The following is a 19195-nucleotide window of genomic DNA, read 5'->3' as shown; positions in this document are numbered from 1 at the left end:
GCCGTGGATAATTAAAAATTGCGGATAATCCAAAAAGTAACCATTTTCCGTGGATCTCTATGCCAAAAACCACTAATATAGGGGTATAAATTGTGTTCAAGTTAATAAAATTTAGTTTGTTAATGAAAACGAACATTTGTAGTATTAACGGTCGACCGATTGTTTCGCATGCTCAGTGATAGCAGAGCCACGCCAATTAAAATCAATCAAACGTCGCCCACTGTTGTAAAGCTATTGCAACTACTGGACTGTAGAGGCGATCACGTGGATTTCGGATTAACTGGAGCAACATTTGTTCAGTTTAAGCACGTGACTTGCTATAAACATTTCCAACAATAACAATCTATAACTGGTTTTAGATTTTTCTTTTTGGTTCTTTCGGTAAAGTCACGTAGAAGGGAAGTAATAAAATAATAAAAATAAAACATAATAAAATAATTCTCACGACGTTTCGGCCACAACGCAAGCAGCCGTCCTCAGGTGAAGACCAGGTCTGTCGGGGAGACAGACTATGGGACTTTACCGAAAGAACCAAGAAGATGAATCCCTGCAGTCACGAAAGCTTCAAATCGAAATTGGTTTTAGATTATTAATAAGGGCTTAAGGGAAAATCTATGAGTTATTAGTTTATGGCAAAATGTTAGGTGTGCGGTTAATCCCACAAATCGGATAAACCACACGCAGATAATCGAGAATCTATTGTGTTTCATTCATAATAAAGCTTTTTTAGTTGGATCGCGTAAGTATAAATGTGGCGTAACCCTCCACCAGTGCCATTTAGTTACCACCGTTGTGTTGTAGTAACTAATTGGTGCGTTGTTTACGTGACGAACCTTACTGGCTGTGTCGGGTCATGGTGGAGAGTCACGACACGTTTATACTTACGCGATCTAACCCCCAAAAACCTTTCTTATGAATAATATTGGTCGCAAAAGCCTACGAGTTAAACTTACTATTTCATACTCTTTGGTTCTTTCGGTAAAGTCACGTAAGTAGAAAAATAAAATAACTAAAATTTATTTTATTAAAAAAAAAATGTCTTTTATTTAAAAATAAATAATCATTTTAATATTTAAAAATAAAAGAATAATTTATTTTTAAATATAAAAAAAATTTAATTTTATTTTTCTATCTACGTGACTTTACCAAAAGAAGCAAAGAGTATGGATTCCTGCGGTCACGAAAGCTTCAAATCAAGATTGACTATTTCATATTTGTCTTCTATGTATGTTGAACTTTTTTCTCGCCATACATAGCCAACTGTGCTAATTGGATGTGTGAATGAAGAAAGGGCCATTACCCGAGACGCCACCTCATCACATACTCTTTCTCTATGAGACCTCCTTTACCAGTGGAAAAATATAGTAGTAGGTTTTTACCCTTTAAACTTCAAGGACAGTGCATATCATTATCATCATCAGAGTTGTTTATTTTTGTTTGCATTTTGACTACTTGTGTTGTGGTTATTGCAAACATGATGCCTTGTATAAAGGTGTCAGTTTTTTACCAGTTGAAAGGGTAAAAACCTACTACTACACTCTTTCTCTTTTAAGGCCACACGGCGTTTTTGACGGACGTGCTGTTACGTTCTCTGTGTGCTTGGCGTAGGGCTTCGGCGCGTGGCGGCAACGTGTGGCTTGAAAACCGGAGCACTGTGAGCCGCTGGGCATGGCGGAGGAGGAGGTGAAGGCCGGCGCGGAAGTAAAGGTCGATGTGGAGGTGAAGGCCGACATGGAGGTGTGGCACTCCACATTCACCGTGGAAGGCATGACGTGCCAGTCGTGCGTGCAGAGCATCACCAAGGTGCTCGCGGATCTGCCCGGGATCTACAGCGTACAGGTGCGGGCGTGCGTCATGGCTCTCTCTTTGCAGCAGCAGGCTTTGATATTATACTTTACACGCACACAACAAAAACCACACAAGGAAATCGCGCTGCTTTCACTGAACGTGTACCGCATGAATTGTATTTATCTGGCATCTAATTGCAAAAGACTACGCAACTCTCTGGAAACTTTCTCGGGGATATCAGACCTCGACATTGACATACGTTGCCATAAGCAAGACGAAAACTACACAAAGGTTTACTTCTTTTAATGTCACTCATTCACAATTTGGGCCACAGGGTAAGACCACTGTGGTGTCTGTGCTCCTTCAAGGGCAAAACCACATGACACGAACCCTCTCTCTGCTGAAGTCCTCTCATCGTGGCCAGCAGACCTCGACATGGGCATCCAATTCCTGAACCACATAGCTGATATCATGGGGCCTCCTTTGCCAGTACCAAAATATACTAATAGATGTTTCCCCTTTTTTCTGGCAACAAAACTGACACCTTTTGCAAGGAATCGTGATTGCATTAACCACAATACTTGCAGTAAAAAAAAACCTCTTATTTATGCATTGTCCTTGAAACTGATTGGTCCACACCTGAGACAGCTTTTCTTAGAGTCTAGTCTCATATGGTGTTTTTTTTTTGCATTCGCCTGAAAGTATTGTGGTTAATGCAAACATGATGCCTTGCAAAAGGTGTCAGTTTTGTTGCCAGAAAAAAGGGGAGAACCCATATTAGCATATAGCTGATGTTGCAATGGTACGCAAGAGTGGAATAAAATTCCAAAAGTGAACGGCAAAACCACACGACACGAACTCTCTCTTTGCTGAAGCCCTCTCATCGTGGCCAGCAGACCTCGACATTGGCAATCCAGTTTCTGAACCACATAGCTGATGTTGACATTGTACGCAAGTGCGGGATACAAACCCAAAAATGTAAAATTTGGACCACGATGCTGACACACACGGTGCTGATGTACTTCCAATAGCGTCGCGAGGTCCTTGGCGCCCACCTTGATTGAAGTGCTCGATGTGTATTTTACGTCTCGCGGTTAATACACAGACAGTAGAACTCCTGCAGGATTGAGGCACTGTGTTGTTGTTGTTGTCTTAGTTGGGTCTGGGACTGTTTTTGGTGTTATTTTGCTGCCTTGTCCAAGCGTGCGTTTGGTGTTGAAAAATCGGCAGGCATTTATCTACTTATGCAATTTGTACTTAGATACTTTATATATATTTTAAAGACAAAGATGCCCCATATAGCCTGTAACAGACTGTTGGGGCAAGTGCTGTTAGCGAGCACCTATGAAGGCCGGCAAATCACACGAGGGGGTGGGTGGCCAACACCATGCCCAGCCGCCTTTGTCTGCCCAGTGGTGATGTATGCACACCATACCAGGTAGTCATTTGAGGCTGAGTCGACCTAGGGGAAGCCCAAGACCAGTTCAGATAATCGTCACCGGTGTTGGCCGCGAGCGGAAATCGAACTCGGGTCGTTGGGTTCTGTAGCGCAGTGCGCTAACCGCCACACTACCGCTCTCCGTATACCAGAGGTCGCAAACGGGTTTTGATTCCTTACCCGTACCCGGCCGCACCAGGAATCGCAAACAGGTACCCGTACACGTACCTGGTTGGTACGGGTAGCCGGGTATCGGGTAGGGTACGGGTATCGGGTACACGATTGCGACCTCTGCCGTATATACACACATTTCATTTATTTAAGTGACTGGCTTAACTTTTCTCTATTTTGCACTCCTATCGTTTTTAGTTTTGTTGGTTGTTGTAATTAGCTGACCCGCCCCTACTGGCCATCTGTGAAAAAGCGCTTCAGGACTCATCAGATTCCTCTTTCTAAATACAGATTCTGATTCATCGTAAAACTGTCCGGTTGGCGGAATGATCATGGGGAAGATGTCCGGCACACTGCAAAAAATTACAAATGTACTCGATTTAATTTCGCCTTGTGTCTATTTAACACCAAACACTTTCATTTAATGAACACTTGGTGAATGCTCGTTGACCACCAATAACCATGACGTGAAACATTATTTGACGATGCCGCGTTGGCCGTGTGGTGCACATGCACAAATAACAACAGAAAAAACTCAACACATTCATCATAAATAACACCGTGTGTGTGTCCTTAGAAGGAAACGTTTTTACAGTTGAGTATCAATTATCCGGCGCGCGATTATCTGGCGGTCCTGGGCCTATCCGGCAAAACCGCACCAAAGGCTGTAACCAGTCCGGCGACCGGCACCAAGTATGTGACAAGAAAAAGATAGCTATACTTTATTTTAGTGTTAAATGTTACTTACAGTACATTATACACTTCATACAACAACTTAAACAAAAATACTGCACGTAAATACATCACCCCATCTCGAGTCTTCGAGATTGGAGTGGTAAGTACGGTACAGTAAATACAGTAATTTTTTAAAGTAGGAAATGTATTCTTTCTTTATTTGAAGCTTTTGTGACTGCAGGAATCCACACTCTTTGTGACCTCCCAGACTCTATGGTCTTCCTAAAATCCATAAAGAAGGCACCCCGCTACGACCCATCGTGTCGACGATAAACTCTCCGACGTACAAACTAGCCCGTTTTCTATCAGATACTCTGCTCCCCTTCACAGGCAAGACCTCTTCGGCAGTACTCAACTCAACCCAATTAGTCTCTATGGTTAAGGACATGGTACTATCTCCTGATGACATTCTCGTCAGCTTTGATGTAGTATCTTTGTTTACCAAAGTCCCAGTACCGGACACCCTAACAATAATTGAGGACTTAGTCCAACAGGGATTGAATTCTGATGTACCTGCGCTGGTTAGGCATTGCCTCACCAACACCTATTTTACCTGGAATGGCACCTTCTACAAACAGAATGAGGGTACCCCTATGGGCTCCCCCTTGTCACCAGTTATAGCCAACATTTTCATGGAAAAGTTTGAATCAGACGCCATCCAGACATCCACCCTGCGTCCTTCCCTGTGGAAGAGATATGTGGATGACACTTTCGTCATCTGGCCACATGGCCTCCCAGCATTGAACCACTTCTTGGACCACATCAATTCTAGACACCCATCTATCAGATTCACCATGGAAGTGGAGAAAGACGGTAAACTACCATTCTTGGATATTCTGTTTAAGAGGAGGCTTGACGGATCCTTGGGACATTCTGTCTACAGGAAAGCCACCCACACAGATTCCTACCTGAAACCGGATTCCCACCACCACCCATCTCAAAAGAATTCTCTCATCAAAACGCTATACCACAGAGCCCATGGCATTTCTGACCAACACCACCTGACTGATGAATTAAGACATGTACATCGGGCCCTCAGGATGAACGGATACTCTGACCGTACTATCCACCAAGCTGTCTCTCCCACCACACAGAAACAACCACATGAAACTCCGACCAAAACTATCACGTTACCATACATAGCAGGCGTGACCAAAAAGATCTCCAAAATTCTAAACAAACATAAGATCCAAGTCCGATTCAGCACAGTGCATAAAATCCGTGATCTGATTCCATCTGTGAAGGATGTCGTTCCTGACTTACAGTATCCTGGAGTCTACAAATTGAGTTGCATTTGTGGTGATTGCTACATTGGAGAAACAAAACGTCATGTTGCTGATCGTGTCCGCGAGCACAAGTCAGATCTGAAACACGGCAGAACTGATTCTTCGGCCGTTGCCGATCATTGCTACAACTCGGCGGGCTCTCATGAAATTGTCTTTTCCGAGACCAAGGTTCTCTGCAAGCCTCCTGGCTACCATCAAAGGTTTGTACACGAAGCCATACAAATATACAAACACAGACATAATTTCAACCGTGATGATGGGTACAAACTCAGTAATCACTGGAAAGATGTTATTAACCACGCAAAAAAGACTTAATTACACTTTTTGGACCATCTTATCTGACAGGCACTATTTTAATTTACTTCACCGAGTGTTAACATCCCCAGTTATTTTTAACAGTACTCTCTTCATTTTTCAGCCTGCATTGGTATAAACATGGGCATTTTCGTTCCTTTGTTCTATCATGTGTATCAGACCTCCCCTCCCCCCTCTCTGTCCATTGTGTTGGCGTGCGCAGCAGCCGCGTCCAAGCCGTCGCCAAATTTTTTGTTGGCTCCCTCCCCCTCCCACCCCCCTCCCTCCCGATACGTTTCCATTCATTGGCTACCACATTCTGATGAACTCCCCCCCCCCCTCTCCTCCCCCCCTTCAACTTGCTTATAAGGGATTACATCTTGAATCATTGCTTCACTTGATGCAGCTAATCTGGCTGTGACGGTCCCACCTGATGACGGAGACTTGTGTTGCCTCCGAAACGTCGTGAATTTTATTTTTGTTTTGTTTTATTTTACTTTCATTACTTTTAATGTTTTACCTACGTGACTTTACCGAAAAAACCTGAGAATATGAATCATTGCAGTCACGAAAGCTTCAAATCTAGAATTTATCAAAAAGTCTATTTCATTAAGTAGAACGTGTTGTCTATATTTATTTAAAGTTGCGCATTTTGATGTGACGTCACATTTCTCAAACCCCCTCCCTCGTCTTACATCGTCACAAATGTCTGACCCTCCCCCCCAGGTGCGTGACGTCATTTATGGACGGCCCCTTAATGACGAGTGTTTTTTTCCTGTCAATCATTTGTTTCATATTTCAGATTGGGCCAGCGTGGCGTGCTAGGAGGGGTTTGAGAATGAGTGTGTGGGGGTGGGCAAGTTTGCCTGATGGTCGTTATCTTGTGCCTGATACTGGTAGGAACCTCCTGGTTACACCAGCCCACAGGGGATTATTGTGTCCGTCCGTCGTGCATCCAAAAATGGGAGGGGTGCGGCTGGGTGGAGAGGGGAGGGTGGGGAGGGGTGGGCTGGGTGGGGATGGGATGGGCTGGTCACCCCGTGGTGCCCTTATAAAACTCAACGTTTAACCTACTCACGCCGGCTTGTGCCCACCCTCACAGTCGGCCATATTTGCGGAATACACCACGCCGCCGTTGACCGAGCAACCCAACGTTCCTGCCAGCTCCCTCCGCAGGAATGTGTTAACTAAGGTGATCTCTAGCAGTGAAAGTTACTTGTCGAAAACTTGCACTATGCACGTTAAGTCACCAGGGGGTGCCGCTTAATAGCATGCACTTTTACACAGTTCAGACAGTGGATATACAGTAAACCCGTGTTAATTCGACATATATGGCGCTTTGGCCTTGCCGAATTATCCAATATTCTGAATTATGTACAATAGTCCTCCCCAGTGCCTCCTGTCCCTCCTGTCCCAATAAAAAAAACTAATTTTTTTATTTTTTCCAAACAAAGTAACCATCTCTTGTTTCAAAGTTTTCCATGTACAGATTTGCTATATCAGCAAATACGCATTGACACACCTGCATCAATTCTATCCAAAACTCTGGATTTGTCTCGCAGTCTCAGGGATTTATACTTAAGTCCTTTCCTATTAGTTTAACACGTAGGCTTTCGCGACCAATGTTATTCATAATAAAGGTTTTTGGGTTAGATCGCGTTATGTATAAATGTATCGCAACCCTCCACTACCCGACACATCAGTAAAAATTGTCACGTTGACAAAAGACAAAATTGTTCACCACTATAGCCCACCGGTGTGTTGAAGAGTGAATCCACAACATTTACAATTTGAGTAGTACGACGTTTCGCTGAACATGACACCCAGCATCTTCGGGCGATTTGTCAGAATAGTGAAGCCATCCACGTGCTCCCGGTCTTAAATAGTGCAGGATGACGTCATCATTGTTGAACCCCATCAGGATTTGAGATTAGAGGCGGGGGTGTGGGTGAATGAAATTATGTAATAGATCAGTAATCAGCCACTTAGCATGTGACTCACCTGCAAGGAATTGCAATGTGTTGTGTATGACTTAATAATGCGCTTCCAAGCTGAGCCGAGTCTATAGCTATCGCAGCGATTAAAGTCATTCGAATTCTTAATTTCAATTGATTCGCTAACTAATCTTGGTCAGTAATAATTAGTTCTGCAAAACATTGAAGTGAGATTTGGTACGGTACACAGAATTCAAAAACTAGTGTCATGTACTAAAGATGAATTACCGAAGTTAACAACAGAAGGTGTATATCGGATCAATTGCTTATGCGGTAAGTGTTATATTTGACGGACGGGATGTAACATCAGCATAAGACTAAAAGAACACCAAAGGAACATTAAATTCTCCCAAACACAGCTGTCAGCAGTGGCAGAGCATGCTTGCCAACAAGGACATTCAATTGATTTTGATAGCGTTGAAGTGCTATGCGAGATCTAATTATTAGTGGCCAAGAATAGTTAGAGAATCAATTGAAATTGACAAGAATTCAAATCACCTTAATCACTGTGATAGCTATAGACTCAGCGCAGCCTGGAGGCGTATTATTAAGTAATTCACAACACACATTTCAATTCCTTACAGGTGAGTCACATGCTAAGTGGCTGATTACTGATCTATTACATAATTTCATTCACCCACACCCCCGCCTCTGATCTCGAATCCTGATGGCGTTCAACAATGATGACGTCATCCTGCACTATTTAAGACTGGAAGCACGTGGATGGCGTCACTATTCTGGCAAATCGCCCGAAGATGCTGGGTGTAATGTTCAGCGAAACGTCGTACTACTCAAATTGTAAATGTTGTGGATTCACTCTTCAACACACCGGTGGGCTAAAGTAGTGAACTATTTTGTCTTTTGTCAACGTGACACATTTTTAAATCCTTTATATTAAGTTCGCTTGCTTGCTTGCTTGCGTGCGTGCTTGCTTGCTTGCTTGCGTGCTTGCTTGCTTGCTTGCGTGCTTGCTTGCTTAGGACCGTGCAAATCTTTCGCTCGTTTTTTAACCCACTTCCCGTGATCCAATCGAGCTGACATTTTCCACACAGACTCGTTGTGACAGACAATTAATGTTCGTGAAAAAAAATCCCAAAATTTGACACTTTTTAGGCAAAAAAAAAATATTTTACATTTATTCAAATAGAACTCATTCATCGTTTTGGCTGAACGTCACAGTATAAGAGCCCAGAGCGTAACCCCTCCACAGGCTGTGGCGGAGTAGCGCAGTTGGTAGCGCCCTCGCTTCCCATGCCAAAGGTCGCGGGATCGATCCCCGCGTCCTCCACAGGCGAATATATTTTTAAATCCTTTATATTAAGTTCGCTGCCACGCATATAAAGGATTCATAGTGAAAAACTTTGTTTTTACGGGTTATACTTATTAAATCTTTTATATTAAGTTCGCTTGCTTGCGTGCTTGCTTGCTTACGACCGTGCAAATCTTTCGGTCGTTTTTTAACCCACTTCCCGTGATCCAATCGAGCTGACATTTTCCACACAGACTCGTTGTGCGTGACAATAAATTTTCGTGCAAAAAAAATTCCTACATTTTACACTGTTTAGGGAAATTTTTTAAAATATTTAATTACCAATTGCTTAATGCTGGCAGACAATCATCTGACCCATAGGTGGCAGCCATCTCAAGCCAGAGGACGAGAGGACTCTAGCCGCCACGCATATAAAGGATTTATAGTGAAAAACTTTGTTTTTACGGGTTAATTTTTTATTGATTAGCCGTGTCGGGTGGTGGAGGATTGCGACACATTTATAAATAGCGCGATCTAACTCAAAAAACCCCTACCTATTACTTTGAGATGTAGATGTGGACGACATTTCTGAGAGGATTGGCTTGCACAGAGTGCAAGGGTCCATACTCTTTGGTTTTTTCGGTAAAGTCACGTAGGTAAAAAAGAAAATGCCTTGATACAGCAATTTTGCTGTGACGGTGCCACCTGAAGACGGAAGCTTGTGTTGCCTCCGAAACGTCGTGATTTATTATTTTTTTTTTTACCTTCGTGATTTTACCGAAAAAACCAAAGAGTAAGTTTGCACAGAGTGCATAAACGAAGTCGAGTCCAAAGCGACGGGTCTGCACCAACGCTCACCACGCACGCGGCCCGATCACGCTGAGTCGTTGTTTTGGTCGTGGTGCACAGCTTCGCTCCACGTTCAATCCGAAATTGGACCATTGGGTATGGCAATTCGGCTCGTGGCGAATTACTAATACACCGATAATAGGTTTTTTACCCTTTTATCTGGCAACAAAATTGACACCTTTTTACAAGGGATCATGTTTGCATTAACCACAATACCTGCGGTCAAATGCAAACAAAAAAACAGCACTCTAATAATGTATGCATTGTCTTGGAAATTGATTGGTCCACACCCGAGACAGCTTTTTTTTGGAGCCCAATCTCCTATGGTGTTCGACCAGATGACGCCAAAAGGCGCACGATATAAAATAAATACTAATACACCGTGTATGTGCCGAAAGCGCAGCCGTGCCGAATGAGCCCCCATTACGAATGATTAATTACCGAGATAATGAGGTTTTACTGTACTGTGCAGTAGAGAGAGAGAGAAACACTTTCTCTGTTTACGGAGTGAAGTGTTGGCGCTTCCGAAGTCATTTAACAAATATTTAAAACATTTTAATAGCGACTATTTCTCTCTTCCATATGATGGCATATTTTCCCAGGAGCTAAATGCCAATGTCGCGGTCTGCTGCTGGCCATAAAGAGGGCTTCGAGAGCAGTGGCGGCTCCTGCAAAATCTCTCAGGGGGGGGCAAATGTCTGGATGATTGATAAGGATAAGGTCCACCCATGCAAATGATAAATTAACAGCTTAAGCATGTAAAGGCAACTTCACTTCTTTAATATTAATGAAAAATAAAGTGACTCTTACAATACATCTTGTTTGTTTCTATACTCACTATTAATACAATTCACTCAAGTTTATTTTATTAAGGATTCCACTAGGTGGCGACAAATTATATTGTTGGATGAAACGTGCTTACGTATGATGACGTAAGCACGTTAGTGCGAGCCCTCCCGGAAGCCATAGAGAATGCATTGCAGCGCCCCCGTTCGAAAAAAAACATCTTTGAATGTAAGTCTATGGGGCCACTCGGGGCGATTCTCAGCCGGAGTGAAATCGCCCAAAAAGAGGCGGTACTCCACAGAACGTGACATGACGCTGATTGGACTATATCCAGAGGCTGACAGTGACGGCTAGCGCGACTCTGTGGTTGAATGACATTGGTGGTGCGTCGCCCAATCGCCCTAATGAAGAAACCGCCCCTGTTCGAGAGAGAGAGTTTGTGTAGTTTTGCTGTTCCCCCCTCCCTTGAAGGAGCGCAGACGACAGTGGTTTACTAAGTGGTACATATTTCTAGATTTGAAGCTTTCGTGACTGCAAGGATTCATATTCTTAGTTTTTTCGGTAAAGTCACGTAGGTAAAAAATGAAATAAAAATTAATAAAAATAAAATCATACAAATCACGACGTTTCGGAGGCAACACAAGTCTCCATCATCAGGTGGGGCCGTCACAGCCAGATTTGCTGTACCTCACTTCATAGAGCAAATCTGGCTGTGACGGTCCCACCTGATGACGGAGACTTGTGTTGCCTCCGAAGCGTCGTGATTTTTATTATTTTATTTTTATTAATTTTAATTTCATTTTTTACCTACGTGACTTTACCGAAAAAAATAAGAATATAAAGTGGTACATAGCTTGGGTTACATGATCTGGAGTCACTGGTGTTGAAAAATAACACTAGAAGACGATAGGTCAAGATGTAATGTGAAGCGCATTGCTGGTATCGGATTTGACAGTGGTGAGATTTCCAATGGATTCAAAAGACATCGCAGCAATGGATTTCGATTTAAAGCTTTCGTGACTGCAGGGATTCATCTTCTTGGTTCTTTCGGTAAAGTCACGTAGAAGGGAAGTAATAAAATAATAAAAATAAAACATAATAAAACAATTCTCACGACGTTTCGGCCACAACGCAAGCAGCCATCCTCAGGCGAAGAATGAAACACCCCAAGCTTGGAGCGTATATTTAAGCTGGGTTAGAGGGGGGGGAGGTGGGAAGAAGAGCGCCTAAACAAAATAATTTGCATATCAAGAGGAATTCAGCATATGGAAAATGCGTAGGAGGTGGGCGGGGGGGGTTCCAAATCAATACTATGCCCGTGCATTATGCAGGATTAGCAGCATCAAAGGGGGGGGGGGAAGGGGGGGAGCATTAACAAAGGAAAGGAATGTTAATAGTATGTAGCTGTAGTTACTAAACAACCACGTAAAAAACTACAGTATAAACTGCATGACAAACTAAAGTATAAACTACATACCATCATCAGTAAACTTACTATACTCTACAATAAGCTGAGTTACTAACAGTAAGTAATACATGAAAAATTCTACGTTGTAAAAAATTATATAATATGCTTCCATCTAAACTTTATTCTCTTACATCACACGCGTCTATACCGTACTATATACTTCCATAGGCAAAACCAACATTAAATTACATACTGTATTGCTATAAACCACCCTATACCTTATACATTTTTAATATAACACTATGTATTATTCTACCCACCCTAATGTGTATCAAAATGGTTTATTACGTCCTTCCAGTGATTGCTAAGCCAGAATCCATCTTCATTAACCGAGAAGATGGATTCTGGCTTAGCAATCACTGGAAGGACGTAATAAACCATTTTGATACACATTAGGGTGGGTAGAATAATACATAGTGTTATATTAAAAATGTATAAGGTATAGGGTGGTTTATAGCAATACAGTATGTAATTTAATGTTGGTTTTGCCTATGGAAGTATATAGTACGGTATAGACGCGTGTGATGTAAGAGAATAAAGTTTAGATGGAAGCATATTATATAATTTTTTACAACGTAGAATTTTTCATGTATTACTTACTGTTAGTAACTCAGCTTATTGTAGAGTATAGTAAGTTTACTGATGATGGTATGTAGTTTATACTTTAGTTTGTCATGCAGTTTATACTGTAGTTTTTTACGTGGTTGTTTAGTAACTACAGCTACATACTATTAACATTCCTTTCCTTTGTTAATGCTCCCCCCCTTCCCCCCCCCCCTTTGATGCTGCTAATCCTGCATAATGCACGGGCATAGTATTGATTTGGAACCCCCCCCGCCCACCTCCTACGCATTTTCCATATGCTGAATTCCTCTTGATATGCAAATTATTTTGTTTAGGCGCTCTTCTTCCCACCTCCCCCCCCTCTAACCCAGCTTAAATATACGCTCCAAGCTTGGGGTGTTTCATTCTTCGCCTGAGGATGGCTGCTTGCGTTGTGGCCGAAACGTCGTGAGAATTGTTTTATTATGTTTTATTTTTATTATTTTATTACTTCCCTTCTACGTGACTTTACCGAAAGAACCAAGAAGAGCAATGGATTTATTGAAATGAGATGGGAGAGTGAAAATCTCCAGAGATATTCCGTGCAGACATGAGGAAGCAAAGTGTTTCACGCACCAGTGTCAAATTAGCAATACGATACTAATTAAGTTGTGAGTATCGTTATTCAAATTACCGATGAATGAGCTGAAACGATAATAATATAATCCATGCGTCGTTAAACGCTTGTACGCGTAACAATTTAATTTGTTGGGTGTTGCAGGGTTCTTAAGAACACAAATCCGGGTCAGCTCATTACGTGGCCTCATCCAAAATTAAATTATGAATCGGGAATACAATACACATGACTTGATGAAGCAATGGTGGCACAGTCGGGTTTTTTACAATCGGGTTTAATTGTCTTTTTATATTAAACCCGATCATCTTGAGATTGGGAGAAATCCGGTTTAATTGGTTCTAATTTAAGAACCGCACTTCTCAACGATGGGCTTCATCCACTCCAAGCTAAGGAACTCACTGGCGCCCACGATTGTGGAGAAGTTTGTGTTCATCAAGACCAACCTGCCCGCATTCTACAACTACCCCGTGCCCGACGGCCCCGAGTACGATTGCAGCACCGACGAGGAAGCAGCCTAAGCCTGTGAGTTTCGTATTCATTAAACCAGGTTTTAATTCTAGATTTGAAGCTTTCGTGACTGCAAGGAATCATATTCTTAGGTTTTTTCGGTAAAGTCACGTAGGTAAAACATCAAAATTAATGAAAATAAAATAAAATAAAAACAAAAATCACGACGTTTCGGAGGCAACACAAGTCTCCGTCATCAGGTGGGACCGTCACAGCCGAATTAGCTGCATCAAGTGAGGCAATGATTCAAGAAGTAATCCCTTATAAGCAAGTTGAAGGGGGGAGGAGAGGGGGGGGGAGCTCATCAGAATGTGGTAGCCAATGAAAAACAATGGACGACGGCTTGGACGCGGCTGCCGCTGCACACGCCAACACAATGGACAGAGAGGGGGGAGGGGAGGTCTGATACACATGATAGACAAAAGAACGAAAATGCCCATGTTTATACCAATGCTGGCTGAACAATGAAGAGAGCACTGCCAAAAAATAACTGGGGATGTTAACACTCGGTAAAGTAAAGTAAAATAGTGCCTGTCAGATAAGATGGTCCAAAAAAGTGTAATTTAGTCTTTTTTTTCAAGCCGTCGTCCATTGTTTTGGCCCCGCTCCCCCCCCCTCCCCCTCCCGATGCGTTGTGCTTAGCGCTCCGTGCTGTCTTTGAGCCCCGCCCCCTCCCTCCCGATGCGTTCCATTCATTGGCTACCACATTCTGATGAGCTCCCCCCCCCTCTCTTCCCCCCTTCAACTTGCTTATAAGGGATTACTTCTTGAATCATTGCCTCACTTGATGCAGGTTTTAATTCCCCGAAATCGGGTTTAATTGTATTAAAGAATAAACCCGATGCCTGCCGCTGGAAAAATCGGGTTTTTTCCACCCATGTGACGAAGTGAGTAAATTCGATGTCTTCCTCGAGATGGAAATAAAATTGTGAGCTGCTGGATAAGAGCACTGAGCATGGCAGCAGAAGAATGAAGGCAGAGATTTCAACACATTTAAACATATATACACACACAGGCATTTTTACTACTCTGCCAGTGCATATGCTGAGTAACAATCATTGCGCAGGCTCTGGTGAGGCCCAATTCAGGTTGTAAGAACTTGGGGGACCTTTGGAGTTGAATTTGACGAATGACCTTTGACCCTTGGCCATAAACCTTGACCAATCACTCGTTTCAATGGGTTGTGCGCGCCACCCCTCATTGCACACACCGCCTTACACGGCGCGGTAATAGGGAGCTGGTGAGTGTCTTCAGGCTGAGTGGCAAGTGTCGGGCAACTTTCTGGTGAGTGTCATTGTTTTGAGTTTAATTTATTTAGTTTTCAGTTTAATTTATTAGGATTTACCCTGTGAGCCATTCGGCTCTTGATTTGGGTTCAACCGTTTGTTTTACATTCGCGAAGGAGATGTGCGCAGCAGCCTGTCGATGTTCTTCCGCGGTTGATGGTCACCCCAGTGTTTTTTTGAGGAATGGCAAAGCCATGAGGTGTGATGTTTGTGTTTTGAATGAATGAGGTGTTCATGGTGGATGTCCCCCCATTGTTCCACTCTTGTTCGCCAGTGTTCTTCCGCATCTGTAATTCTGTTAGCTTTGTTCGTTATCTTATAGCTGAGGCACTTTAATGCTGAAGGGGCAGTACTATTATTTTTTAACCCAATGGGTCACGGATGGAAGATGGTGAAGTTTCCAATTACAAACAGTCCTCGACTTACGAACAGGTTACGTTCCTGTGACCCGTTCGGAAGTCTATTTAATTGTATCTCGGATCACAATATGTAATTGTAGGCAAGGTCAGTGTTATAAAATGTGTAACATTTCAACAAAAGAAGGGAAGCATTGTTAAACTAGAAATAAGAACAAATATTGAACATTTGCATGTAATACTTTAATACATACTTTGGAGTGAAGAAAAACGTGAAATAAAGTGACGTGAAAAGAAAAAAGGAAAATTATTTATTTTCACTTGCCTTGAGTCCTGATGCAGGCTTGCTTGTTGGAAAGCAGCACAGGATGCGAACGAAATAGTTCCCCGGTTTGGTTCGCAAGTCAGATGGTTAAAAACAATATCATATTTTTGGCGTATTCTTGGTTCTTTCGGTAAAGTCACGTAGAAGGGAAATAATAAAATAATAAAAATAAAACAATAAAATTCTCACGACGTTTCGATTGCAACACAAGCAATCATCATCAGGTGTGAAAATTATACAGCAAGAAGAAATTTGACGGTACATGGCCCCGTCCATCGTCCCTTTGATGCGGTGAAGTTGTCCTATCCGCTTAGCAGAAAAACACCCCCAAAGCATAATGTTTCCACCTCCATGTTTGACAGTGGGGATGGTGTTCTTGGGGTCATAGGCAGCATTCCTCCTCCTCCTCCAAACACGGCGAATTGAGTTGATGCCAAAGAGCTCCATTTTGGTCTCATCTGACCACAACACTTTCACCCAGTTGTCCTCTGAATCATTCAGATGTTCATTGGCAAACTTCAGACGGGCATGTATATGTGCTTTCTTGAGCAGGGGGGACCTTGTGGGCACTGCAGGATTTCAGTCCTTCACGGCGTAGTGTGTTACCAACTGTTTTCTTGGTGACTAGGTCCCAGCTGCCTTGAGATCATTGACAAGATCCTCCCGTGTAGTTCTGGGCTGATTCCTCACCGTTTTCATGATATTTGCAACTCCACGAGGTGAGATCTTGCATGGAGCCCCAGGCCGAGGGAGATTGACAGTTCTTTTGTGTTTCTTCCATTTGCGAATAATCGCACCAACTGATGTCACATTCTCACCAAGCTGCTTGGCGATGGTCTTGTAGCCCATTCCAGCCTTGTGTAGGTCTACAATCTTGTTCCTGACATCCTTGGAGAGCTCTTTGGTCTTGGCCATGGTGGAGAGTTTGGAATCTGATTTATTGATTGCTTCTGTGAACAGGTGTCTTTTATACAGGTAACAAGCCAAGATTAGGAGCACTCCTTTTAAGAGTGTGCTCCTAATCTCAGCTCGTTACCTGTATAAAAGACACCTGGGAGCCAGAAATCTTTCTGATTGAGAGGGGGTCAAATACTTATTTCCCTCGTTAAAATGCAAATTAATTTATAACATTTTTGACATGCGTTTTTCTGGATTTTCTTGTTATTCTGTCTCTCACTGTTCAAATAAACCTACCATTAAAATTATAGACTGATCATTTATTTGTCAGTGGGCAAACGTACAAAATCAGCAGGGGATCAAATACTTTTTTCCCTCACTGTATGTGTTTCCCCATCACGCGCATGGATTTTCTCCTGGTGCTTCAGTTTCCTCCCACACGACCCGTTGATATATGGAGGACCGCAGAGCTAAGATTTATTTTGTTGACAGTGAGCAGATAACAAATTTAATCAAATAAATGAAAACAACTAAATTAAATGACGACGTTTCGGGCGCAACACAAACGTTCTTCTTCAGGTGGGGACAACGTAGCGAAAGCACAACCGCTTAAGCGGTTGTGCTTTAATTGAGTTGTTTTCAGTTATTTTATTTTTTACCTACGTGACTTTACCGAAAAAATTAAAGAGTATGAATCCTTGCAGTCACGAAAGCCTCCAAATCTGGAAGTGAGCAGATACTATACGCATTGTAAGTTGAATGTAATTATTGTCATAGACCCAGATAGTCCGGTCATTATCCACATGTGCCAATGAGTATTTATAAGGCTCGGGTGGCACGGAAAGTGGCACGGAAAGTGGCACAGACTTGGGTATTCATTTTTGTCGTTGGTGTTAAGGTGTAGATTTCAGTGTCAACACCATTCTGGAATTCAGAAATGGGAAGTTGATTTTATTTTTTAAAGTTGGTTTCCACAACGTTATCTTGTGAATATTTGAAGTCTCTGTAGAAGCAACATTTTCAAGTTGGTAATGAAACGGAAGAGGTGTGTTCCTCGTTTTTTTTACGCTTTCAAATTAAGGTAGAAAGTATTCACCCATTCGCTCTTGCCATCCATCCGTCTGTTGCGTCTGTACAATCAGGAGCACAATGGCTCTTTGTAATACAAATCCAATACGAGCAGAACTTTAGTATCAAGTTTTGTTGCTGTTTTGGGATATATACAAGTTGATCAAAGTTTTCCCAAATCCTACACACGAGACCAGCGCCCTCCCAATGACTATTTAACGTGGGACGTCATCCGGTGATGTCACACTCCACGCGCCGTGTGACTACTGTTGTATGTGTTGGGTTATGAAATTTTGATGAAAATAATAAAAATTAATAATTTTCCGAAAAATGCGCAAATCGCATTAATTATGTTAATGTGTGTATTAACATGCATAAATTATGATAATGTGTGTAATTATATGCATAAATTATGATAATCGCGGAGATAAGCGTGAGGTTCCCAGTGTATAAGCGTAGTAATTTATGCGGATGCTTGCGATTATGTTACTGTGAGTAGTTATGATAATTAGGCTTAGCTTCGTTTATCCATTGTTATATCAATCAGGATAATACGATTATCATCGATTAAACGTTTACCGATTATCTTAGTGTGTGTTATGATATTTTAGGTCTCCATTTTCATATCTCATCGCAGGATACAGTTATCAAGAATAACATAGTTTTCCATGGACTTGGAAAGAAGCACTCGAACAGTTGGTGTTAAGCAATTTTATTCTAAACAAGCACATGACACTCTCTTATCCGAAAGCAAGTATACGTCAATAAATTCATGGACAAGATTATGCAGTAACGAAAATGAATGACTAAAAATACTTCTTCATTGGCGTGATTATGCAGTTAACGAAAATGAATGACTAAAACATTTCTTATTCATGTAACTCGACGACAGCAACGGCTTTGCACGATCCGTTGATATTGAACGCACCACCTCGAAATGGCAACCCTTTTTGAAACGCAATGACAATTTTTTTTTTTAAAGTCTTATTCGTGTGCGTGCTGTGTGTGCGTTGTCCCCTTGTAATATTAATTAATTCTTAGAGCCGGGAGTTGTGTCGTTAGCTTGTGTGGTGTGGGAGGATACGAACAGCGGCCAGAAGTTTTCTCTGGGTTGGGCGTGGCCGCCGCTCTGCTCCTGCTGCTCCCTCGCTCGGCGTGTCTCGGCTTGTGCGCTCTCTCTCTCTCCACTGCTGGACGACGAGTTGGCACGACGCTCGGTGACGCCCGGTGACGTCCGAGTCGTGCTGCTCTTGCGCTCTCTCTCCCTCTACTGCTAGATGACGAGTTGGCACGACGCTCGGTGACGCCCGGTGACGTCCGAGTCGTGCTGCTCTTGCGCTCTCTCTCCCTCTACTGCTAGATGACGAGTTGGCACGATGCTGTCCTTGAAGATGCTCGGTCGCTCGTGGCGCTCGGTGGCGCTCGGTGGCGCTCGGTGGCGCCCGGTGGCGCTCGGTGGCGCTCGGTGGCGCTCGGTGGCGCTCGGTGGCGCTCGGTGGCGCCCGGTGGCGCCCGGTG

At 42.8% G+C, this 19195-nt stretch overlaps 1 protein-coding gene across 3 annotated transcripts in view; it reads left to right on the top strand.

Moving 5' to 3' along the window:
• The window catches only part of LOC144951024 (copper-transporting ATPase 2-like), an 85867-nt gene that overhangs the window by 13500 nt on the left and 53172 nt on the right, over positions 1 to 19195 (top strand). For all 3 annotated transcript variants that reach the window (XM_078881261.1, XM_078881259.1, XM_078881260.1), the window contains one exon: positions 1609 to 1839. In XM_078881261.1, the coding sequence (XP_078737387.1) occupies positions 1669 to 1839 (171 nt within the window). In that variant the 5' untranslated portion in view covers positions 1609 to 1668. The remainder of the gene's footprint in view (positions 1 to 1608; positions 1840 to 19195) is intronic.

This window comes from Lampetra fluviatilis, chromosome 60, assembly GCF_964198595.1.
Source record: "Lampetra fluviatilis chromosome 60, kcLamFluv1.1, whole genome shotgun sequence".
Taxonomy (NCBI): domain Eukaryota; kingdom Metazoa; phylum Chordata; class Hyperoartia; order Petromyzontiformes; family Petromyzontidae; genus Lampetra; species Lampetra fluviatilis.
Note: the sequence above shows the minus strand (reverse complement) of the source record. Positions and strands in the feature narration are given on the sequence as shown.